The 10,487-nt window shown below is 34.4% G+C and overlaps 1 protein-coding gene and 1 long non-coding RNA gene across 3 annotated transcripts; one reads left to right on the top strand and one right to left on the bottom strand.

Moving 5' to 3' along the window:
• Positions 1–611: 611 nt before the first annotated feature.
• Positions 612–2,264, bottom strand: LOC105262186 (protein snail homolog Sna). Of its 2 annotated transcripts, XM_011296557.3 has the most exons (7): positions 2,068–2,263; positions 1,837–2,010; positions 1,475–1,776; positions 1,346–1,399; positions 1,124–1,258; positions 997–1,044; positions 614–870 (listed from the first exon to the last, which is right to left on the bottom strand). In XM_011296557.3, the coding sequence occupies exons 1-7, from the start codon at positions 2,194–2,196 to the stop codon at positions 780–782; spliced, it is 933 nt and encodes a 310-aa protein (XP_011294859.1). In that variant the 5' UTR covers positions 2,197–2,263; the 3' UTR covers positions 614–779. The 2 variants fall into 2 exon arrangements, with proteins under 2 accessions (XP_011294858.1, XP_011294859.1); XM_011296556.3 differs by having other exon boundaries at positions 612–870; positions 1,346–1,776; positions 2,068–2,264.
• Positions 2,265–7,480: 5,216 nt separating this feature from the next.
• Positions 7,481–8,077, top strand: LOC131806629 (uncharacterized). Its single transcript, XR_009344119.1, has 2 exons — positions 7,481–7,723; positions 7,783–8,077. It is a non-coding gene; the product is annotated as an uncharacterized LOC131806629 (long non-coding RNA).
• The last annotated feature ends 2,410 nt before the right edge of the window (positions 8,078–10,487 follow it).

Genomic DNA, 10,487 nt, shown 5'->3' with positions numbered 1-10,487 from the left:
ATTGTTTCAAATTTGGCATTTGGGTACTAGAAAATTCACTATGCCACGTTCACGTCTTCGTATAGGTCTCATATATCAGTACCTCCCTATATTCGGTATTTTGACCAATTTAGGTACAATACCCACCGAAATTGTTGGAGATGTCGTATTTGAAGTTCGTAATGGTTCGTAATGACTGTGACAGAAAATTGTCTATGCAAGTCCAGGTCTTCGTATAGCTCCGATATAACGGTATTTGATGATTTTAGCTACATTATTCACCGTTTATTTTAAGTTTCGAATTTGAATATGGTAATGCCTATGTAGGTCCACGTCGTATAGACCCCAATTTAACGGCTATATTCGGTAATTTTAAGATTTTAATAGAGAATTTTTAACGGATTTTATTTTCTGAACATTTCCAAATTCGTTCAAATGGTTGAGGGCATTCAAAGTTCGGTCCGACCGAAATTACTGCTTTTTATATAGTTTTTTTTTTTTGAAAATGGTAGCATTTTTTTCTTATAATTCCAGATTTATAATCACCATTTTTTAATTGCTAGGTTTTTTAACTCTTTTTTTTTCAAATATTCAACAATTTTCTTTATTCATGCCATAATTCAAATTCATGCAAAAGTGTTCTTAATAATTTTTTCGTATTAATTTCAAAACATATTTTCTATAATAAATAATTTTTACAATTTAATCCTACAATTATGTAACAAACTTCAATATTTTTTCACATTTCCCAATTCAATTTTGAATGTGAAATATTTACATGGTTTTGTGTGTCTGTATGCCTATTTCTCTAACAGTGCTTTCAGGTGGACTCTGCGATGATGATCTCTTAAATTTTGGGGCCTTTTGAAAACTTTATTACAAATAAGACATCTGAAATGGAGATGTAAAGGAGATGAAAAGAATATTAAAATATTTCTGGAACTCAATTCTCTAATGGGCTAGTGGCCTTGAAATTCTTTTTGATGAAAAATCATGGTAGACCCATTGAATACTTACTGAATTCGTCTTGGAAGCTTTCGCAATGATGTCCTCTTGTGAATATTTCTTAAAGGGAGTTTTGCAAAAAAACAAAAAAAATTAAATCATTCTTGACCGACCGTTCTTTAATAAATTTAATACTAACATCTCATGCTTGTTGCGATTCGAAGTATCGGCAAAAATTCGATTACACATCCGACAAGGATATGGCCGTTCGCCAGTGTGAGAATTTTCATGATTTTGAAGCTGCTGTACTTGACTGAATGTCTTACCACAGATTCTATAAAAAACGCAACAAACACAACAACAACGTTTTTTTTTCTTTTGCTTTCAAATATTCCAACAAAACACTTCATTGAGTACCAACTTGCAAAGGTGCGGCCTTCGATGGACATATTTGTGATGCCTCAACAGATCGGCACTGGAATAGACATTATGACAAACATTACAAGGGAAATGACCAGACTTTTGCGTTTTCTTTTCTTTCAATTCCAACCTTGCATGTCTTGCTTTCGTTTTGTTCCTCAGTGGATCCTTGGCATTTCTGTAGGACATTATGATACGTTTCTTGAGCGGCCGGGTGGAGTAATGGCCATCTTTGACATTATTCGAAACGTAATCATCTTCTTTCAGGGAATTTGATGAACTTTTTGTGGAATTGGGCAATTTAGGTGCATTAATGGTGTCGGCGGATAATGATGAGGCTGTGTCCAGACTCTCAATGGAATCTCGATGGTAGCCATTTTTCATTTCGAATCTTTCAATGACTTGCTGGTGGTAGGCATCCAAAGAGAGTGGCTGGAGAATTAAAAAAAAAACTATTAAAAATTGTTCCTCTCCTCCATAAAGTCTTCTCACCGTATCCATTTCATGATCTGTTAGAAATTCCTGTTCATGCTTCGTATTTGGTTGTACCACCTGTGTTATCTGTCTATGGGCCCGTTGACACTCCAAACGAAATGCATAGGCCTTAAATAGCCTATCCAGGCAAACATCACAAATTTTGTCCGGTAGATTGTCCCGCCTTCGTACCTTTTTGGGACGAGAACGTAGTTTGATTATTTGACTTTTAAGTTTCTTCAAACTTACCGGTATGCCACCACAATCCCTTAGAATGTTCCAAATGGGCTTTTCCAACACCTCGGAGAACAGATCCAGCATTCCATGTTTCTGCTGCATGCAGACACGACATATGAGCCATAATCTTTGCAGAAACATGGTTTGAATTGTGGGAGAATTTCTCAACCAGGTGGTGCTGAAATTCCGAATAACGGGAATAGCAAAGCAAAGTGTGAACATGGAAGAGGAATTCATGACCAAAACAAAATCAATGTAAATGTCAGGGAAAATACATAAAAAAAATGTCAGTGTAAGTCTTGAATCAGTGTCGTGGAACGAGGAGGGAGGCGGTCAAAAGGTTGAAGAACCTAAATGATGTCTCGAATTTATTGAATACGAATCTTTCAGGTTAACGTTTGAACTGAAAAAATAACCAACGAGAAAGATCTTCCATAATGAGGAAACTTTTGCCGATCTTCCGTAGAGGGAATACCTGCCGCAATTTTTCTGCACAGATAAGTCTTTCATATGCATGTCTTTTTATACAAAAATACCTTCTACAGGTCTTCTATATCCAGGAGATCAGCAGAAATGGTTCGAAAAGTAAAGAAGCGACCGAAAAATGGCTCGTGAGTGGTCGAAAAATGGCCCGTGAGCTGAACATATCGCAATAGGATAAGCTTCATCGGCAAATGTTGAAAAATAAGCTCGGGGAGCCGAAAGTGGTGAACTGCTTAATTTGGTCAGCTGAAAATGGAAGCCTTCGGTTAACCACCAGAACTCAAGCCTCAAGCCGGCCATGGTGATGGTGTGGGCCGATGGTCGCTCTCCGCTCGTAATAATCGACCGTGGCATCAGAATAATTGCCGAATATTATCGCGATAATATTCTGGAGGGTGTATTAAGGCCTTGAGAACGCAAACATTTCGGCCGCAGACCTTGGACATTCCAACGGGACTCAAAATCTCCGGATACCAATTCGTTGGACTTTTGTGTCTGCAATATTTTGGAAAGCAAGGTTGCACTAAAAAATACTAAAGTGTTCATCACTTCAAGCAAGCGCTTCGCCGGGAATGGGCCAAAATACCGGTTTCATTGGCCGTTTGAATGCCATAATTCGTATCAAAGATGACCAATTCGAATCAAATCTAAACTTATTTTAAAATTTGATGCTATTTCCGACATATTTTGCTTTCATTCAATAACATTAAAAAAAAAAATTTAAAATTATGGCGTTTGACTTTGTTGCCGTTTTTTTATCTCAAAATCCGAAATAGGCCTCCGATTCTTTTCAAACTTTACACATTCCAAAATTTCCAGAAGCACAAGATTTGTTGTGAAGCTGAGATATATCGGTTCACTCCTTCTGGTATCTTGTCCACAAAGGGGTCAACATTTTGAGTAACAAAACCGCTCATAAAATACGAAATAAGTATCCGATTCTCTTCAAACTTTACACAGTCTAATGACTCTGCCTACACGAGACCTGGTGTGAAAATAAGATATATAAGCCCACACCTTCTGGTAACTCCCTCACAAAGGGGTCAACATTTTGAATAACCCGAACGCCCATAAAATGCGAATTAACCATCCGATTTCTTTTCGGTATGAGAGCTATATGGAAACGTGGACCAGTACAGCCAATTATATGCCAAAAAATAAGTTCTTCGAAAATGCAGTTAATATCGGCAAAATACCGAATATCGGGAGCTACCATTATACGGGGAATATACGAAAATGTTGACCTGAATAGGTAATTTCATGGTACTATGAAATAAAATTAACCTCATTTCAAATAAGCATTCCAAGTCCAACATTTTCTGTAATTTACCTTGTCAAATTTCAATGCATAAAAAACAGTTCCCATCTCTGATTTTGTGTGTATACAATGTATGCAGAAATTCAGAATATCGGGAGGTACAGTTATATGAGGGCTATTCGTGGACCTGCGAAGATAATTTAATTTTAAGAGACACTAAATACCAACTATAAAAAATCGGTTAAACAATGTCGGTAAAATTTTAGAATATTTGAAAGTACCATTATAATTGTGTTATACGAAAATGAGGACCTGTATAGGAAATTTTCTGTGACAGAAATGCAATTACCAATTTTGAAATTATTGCAGTGAATAGTGTGACTAAAATCATCACAATAACGAATTCCAGAAATTACAGTTATTTGGGGACCATGCGAAGACGTATATATATGTATAGATAATTTTTTGTAATAGGAAGAGGTGCCCATTATGAACTTGAGATAACAAAATTGAAACCATTTCCGTGAAAATGTGAAACAATTATGAAAATACGGAATATCAGGAGGTACAAATATATGGGGACTATACTAAAAAATATAGACCTACATTGACAGTTTTAAGCAGGGATATTTCCGAAACATTGAAAACACAACTTTTTTACGCGAAAAAACCTTATCTTATACAAAAACCCCATTTTCAATACCAAAAATGCTACGGACCTAAAATACAGGTAAATTTTATTAATCTACTTCTTGTTCGGAAACTACAGAGATTTCCACTGATGGACGGACAAGCCAAAATCGACTTGCTAATCCCGAATGCAGATCTCTGAAAAACTCGCTCACTCAAAGAGTGAAACTCACTCGAATTGGAGAGGGAGCACTCCTGAAAGCGGAAAAAATCGAGCAAACTCATTTTTTCAAATCGCTCGAATAGGAGTGATCATGTTTTCCTCGATTTCGAATTGGATTAGTTCAAAATTGAACAGATTCTACTTTTGCTGAGCACTTTTTTAGTTATTGTCATATCGTTGTTGGATTTCTATACATGTGTATATTCCCTTCATACTATTCGACATGATCGAAACATTTATTCATACCCCGTCTATCTGCGACCCAGTTTAAAGTTCACTAGAGCATTACAGTACTTAATGGTTTCCATTATAGTTTTTTTTCAACTATTATTCACAAGTAATATTAACAAGCTGTAAATGGATGTACACACACATCCACATCCATACTCAATCATATACGTGCTCACTCAACTATTGACGAGTACAAAAAAATATGCACTTATTTGGGTACATACTTTGTAGCATGGGCGTAGGGGAGGAACCTTTCATGATCCTATGATGATGGTCAGGAAAGAAGTCAGCTCCTGAACTCAGCATAGCGTTTTAAAAATGAAAGACAACACAAGTTAAGAAGTATCAGTCGGTATTGCCGACAGATGCATACCCTCAGCCAATGTTCGAGTATTTAAATATATTTTGACTTCTGCCATAATTATTCAAATTGTTGACCCTCTATGCTTTAAGTTCCAAAGAAATAGGGCAATGTTGTCCATTTCGTATCGGACCTAAATAAATATGATATAAATATTGTGACGTGTCAGGTTTGGACTATATTCGTTACTTTCTTCACTATACATGAGATATGTGATAATTTTTAGAAAATGTTAAAATGTGCGTAAGGTACTTGATATAGTCGACCGAAGTATTCCATTTTGATACTTCATCTAATACAGAAAAAAATATTGGTATGGGCAAAATTACAAGAAAATCGAACATTTATATCCAATTTTTGCGAAATCATGAATTTATCTCAGGTTCCTGGTTGAGATAAATATTTAGATATAGCAAGTTGTAAAGAATCGCTGACTTGTTTCGCAAGATAAAAGTATTGAAAATTGTCACCCTTTGTGGCTGAGGTACCAGAAGAGGTTCGCAGTTTTATATCATCTTCACAACAGATCTTGTGTTGGCAAAAATGTTTGTGTGTGTGAAATTTGAAGAGAGTCGAATGCTTATTTCTCTTTCTTTGAGAGTTGATAGGGTCCAACCTATGTGGGTGAGGTACCAGAAGAAATGGTTCGATCTCTACCATCCTTATAATAGATTTTGTGTTAATGGGAATATTAAGATGTATCAAGATTGAATAGAATCGGATATTAGTTTCGCGTTATATAATCTTCATGGTTATTGACAATTTGACCCTTTGTATGGGAAGTACCAGAGGGAGTGGACTAGTGGATTTTCACAGCAGATCTTTTGTTGGTATAAATAATTGGTATGTGTGAAATATGAAGAGAACAGGATGCTTATTTCGGATTTTATGATCGTTTTGGTTATTCAAAACGTTGACCCTTTGTGGGGGAGGTATCAGAAGGAATGGCCCGATCTCTATCATCTTCATAACAGATCTTGTGTAGATGAAAATATTGAGATGTACCAAGCCTAAATGGAATCGGATGTTAATTTCGCGTTTTATGAGCTTCATGGATATTCAAAATGTTTACCCTTTGTGGGGGAGGTACTAGAAGGAGTGGACCGATATATTCCGTTTTCACACCAGACCATGGGTAAAAGAAAATATTGTAATGTGTGTAATTTGAAGAAAATTCAGACACGTACATCCCAATTTATAAGAGTTATAATTATTCAAAAATTATGACCCTTTGCGGGGGAGGGACCAGAAGGAGCGGATCGATATTATCTATTTACGCGCCTGACCTAGCACTGAGGCAAATATTAGGATTTCCAAAGTTTGAGCCAAATCGGATTATCTTTCCAATTTGTAAAGTAAATTATTTTCTTTGAAACTTTTGTGTGGGAGGTACCAGAAGAAGTTGACCAATATTGCCCATCTCCGAACACGATCTAAGTTTGAGAATAGTATTACGATGTACCAAGTTTGGATCAATTCGGATACTTTCTTCGAGAGTTATCGTGTGCACCAGCCAGCCAGACGGACGCACAGCGCTAGATAGTCTCCAAATGTCCTGAAATAGATTTGGTCCAAAGTGACCTGGGGTCTAAAACGGTTTTTTCGATAAGGCACGTTCTGACCGTATCAATGATATATATATATATATATATATATATATATATATATATATATATATATATATATATATATATATATATATATATATATATATATATATATATATATATATATATATATATATATATATATATATATATATATATATATATATATATATATATATATATATATATATATATATATATATAATCAAACATAACTATCTTTGACTCCTTTGTGATTGGGCGCCATCTGAGAATGTTTTTATTTTTCTGGCGGTTTTACATTTCCAATATTCTCTGTTATATTTTTAGTATACATTTTTCGGAGAGAGAGATCGGTGAGCATTTTCTAGTAGTAGACCATGCTGATATTAAAAAATTCACAAATAGATTCCTTGGAAGTTCTTGTAAGACCTCACCCCTGTGCGGATCTTTATTTGTACTACAAAGCCTATTGTACCGAAAAACAATTGTGACTTCCCTCGTAACATTTGCCGCTTGCAACCCCTTTAGCACGCCTTTACATTTGTGCTATATGTTTGAAGCCGAACCAACAAATGGAACAAAATAATGCTCAACAAAGTAAAACAGCGAACAAGTGATTTAGGTCAAATGTTTAACACATAAATATCCCAACATACCAAAAATACAATACAGCTTGAGAATAATATTATGAAAATAGTTTATCGTAAGAATTCCTCAACAATGCTAGAGAAAAACTTTTTTGCACAAACTTTTCTCAAATCTGTCCTTTGTTGACAAATTTGTTTTGATTTTTTTTTTTTTTTTGTGAAAATTGTCGACAAAAAAAAAATATTTTCTTTGGTTAAAATCAAAATCACGCGAATTTAAAACCCATTTCTGGACGAAACTCTAAGGTAATGATGAATAATAAATCTGGGAATCTGTAGTGTATATTATTTCAATCTCATTTCAGAATAGAGGCGTCAAAAAGTTGCAAGAATTCAAGAGAAGTGAAGAATTAGTGGAGGAGATGCGGAAGCTCAAATAAGGGGAAAGAAATGCAGCTGGGATGGCGATCAATGAATGAAATGTGTAAAATAATTAAAAAATAAATATTTTATACCATTGAAAAAATAAGCTTGATATAATATTACTTTCGTAAGCTTATTCTGCAATTACAAGAATAAGCTTATGAATAAGGGTTCCCTTTCGATTATTCTATAATTGTTAAACAAGCATTTCTCAATACATTCTCAAGATTTTCTCAAGCTTAAGGCTTATTTTTGAAAGCTTATTAAAATATTATTCTCAAGTCAATTTGGTATGTTGGGATGTAGGTATTACACATACATACATATATGAGTATATATATGTTTTTTTATTGTAAAACACATACTCCCATGCCATCAAGGATACCAGCATGCAGATGTTTATGTATTTCTTGCATTTTATCAACATACATGGTAAACAGTTTTGCATAATCGCCAAGGAGGGAATTATTTCATAATTACATGTGTGTGTGTGTAAATTTCTGCAACAACAGGGGTTCTATAGAAGATGTAATGAATATTTCGAAATATGTTTCTGTGGAAATATATCGCAGTGTTTCCTCATCAAGATACTATTTAATTTAAATTTTTACTGGTTAGCTGAAATTTTGGCACAAATTTTATGATGTGGTAGTAAATTCGAACTCTCTCAATTTTACCAAAAAATTTTTAAAAATATTTTTGATAATTATTTTCATTTATAAATAGGAGTTTGTATATTTTAAAATTCGATACTTATAATTCTTTCTTCATTTAAACAATATAGGTACTTTTACCCACGTTGGATGAAAAAACTGCAACCAATTTCAGACTGTTGTCATTTCTAAGCCACTCGTCCGACAGCTGTTAAAATTATTCCAGTGACAGCTCATTATATTGTTTTCAAGCGTACAAAAGCATTTTGGTGGGAATTTTCCAGAAAAAAAGTTATTCGTGATGCAATTCAAGCGTGATAGTGTGATTTCTTTATATTTGGAGGGAAAATCACAAGTGGCTATCGTTAGAGCACTCCAGCATTTAAATGTGAATAAATCTTTTGTGTCTCGTAGCGTAGCCCGACGTCAAGGAAGTGGACGGAAGAAAACATCAACATCAGCAGAAATTGTTCAAAAATTAAAGAAGCATTCGGCAAATATTGAAAAATGAGCTCGGGATAAAGCCATTGAAGTTCGAAAAAGTGCAAGAACATACACCGCAACAGAAAGAAAATAGACTCAAAAGAGTTAGAGAGTTGCTTCGCCTGGCCGAAAGTGGTGAACTGCGGAATTTGGTTTTCTCCGATGAGAAAACATTCGTTGTCCAGCAGTTTGTAAAGAAGCAAAATTATAGTGTTTTCTTGCCATGAGGTCAGCTGAAAATGTGCACCCTCGGTTGGCCACCAGAACTCAAGCGCCGGCCATGGTGATGGTGTGGGCCGCCATAACAGCTGATGGTCGCTCTCCGCTTGTATTAATCGACCGTGGCATCAGAATAAATGTCGAATATTATGGCGAAAATATTCTGGAGGGTGCAAACAAACATTTTGGCCGCAGACCTTAGACATTCCAACAGGACTCAGCACCATCGCACTCAGCATGCACCACCCAAGTATAGTTACAAAATGAGATTACTCGTTTCATTTCCAGCGCACAATGGCCACCAAAATCTCCGGATACCAATCCGTTGTACTATTGGGTCTGGCGTATTTTGGAAAGCAAGGTTGGCACTGAAAAATACCAAAGTGGCGATCACCTCAAGCAAACGCTTCGCCGGGAATGGGCCAAAATATCGTAGAGCAGCATTCGGGCAGCGAGTGACGGTTTTATTGGCCGTTTGAAGGCCATAATTCATGCCAAAACTGAGCAATTCAAACAAATCTAAACTTTTTCTAAAATTTGATGCTATTTTCCGATATTTTTTTGCTTTCATTCAATAAAATTAAAAAAAAAAAATGTAAAAATTATGGCGTTTGACTTTGTTGCAGTTTTTTTATGTCACCCTGTATACCTCAGTGTCTCCTCATCAAAATACTATTTAATTTAACCTTTAACTGGTGAGGTGAAATTTTGGGATGTATTTTATGACGTGGTGGTAAATTTTAAAAATAATTGATTTTTATATATTTTTTAAATATTCTTTGATTATTATTTTTTATAAATATAAGCTAGTATATTTTAAATTTCAATAATTTAAAAAAAAATATTTTTTTCATTAAAACAAAACAGTTAATTTTATTCTTCGTAACAGAAGAGAGTATTTCAATAAAATGTGAAGAGAGGATACATTTTAACTGGTGAGGTGATATTTTGGGATGTATTTTATGACGTGGTGGTAAATTTTAAAAATAATTATTAAATAAATTTTATTAATAATTATTTTAATATATTTTTTTAAATATTCTTTGATTTTTATTTTTTTTTATAAATATCACCTATTATATTTTAAATTTCAATAATTAAAAAAAATATATTTTTTTTCATTTGAACAAAACAATTAATTTTATTCGCCGCAAAAGAAGAGAGTATTTCAACAAAATGTGAAGAGAGGGTAAATTTTGGCACCACCTCTTTAATTAACCACCTCTTTAATTAAAGTTTAATTAAAGTTAAGTCTAGGTGTGTGCACATAAAGTTATTTAAAATTTTATTAA

This window comes from Musca domestica, unplaced genomic scaffold (assembly GCF_030504385.1).
Source record: "Musca domestica strain aabys unplaced genomic scaffold, Musca_domestica.polishedcontigs.V.1.1 8, whole genome shotgun sequence".
In the NCBI taxonomy this organism is placed as follows: Eukaryota; Metazoa; Arthropoda; class Insecta; order Diptera; family Muscidae; genus Musca; species Musca domestica.
This window is presented reverse-complemented; position numbering and strand designations above follow the sequence as displayed.

What these genes read in the sequence shown, in the direction of transcription:
- LOC105262186 (XM_011296556.3), bottom strand. Translation starts at nt 2,196, where the DNA reads ATGTTTCTGCAAAGATTATGGCTCATATGTCGTGTCTGCATGCAGCAG. An exon ending in GGGATTGTGGTGGCATACCG is followed by an intron (nt 2,011 to 2,067) that starts GTAAGTTTGAAG and finishes CGTCCCAAAAAG; the next exon opens with GTACGAAGGCGGGACAATCT. An exon ending in CGAAGGCCGCACCTTTGCAA is followed by an intron (nt 1,259 to 1,345) that starts GTTGGTACTCAA and finishes CGTTTTTTATAG; the next exon opens with AATCTGTGGTAAGACATTCA.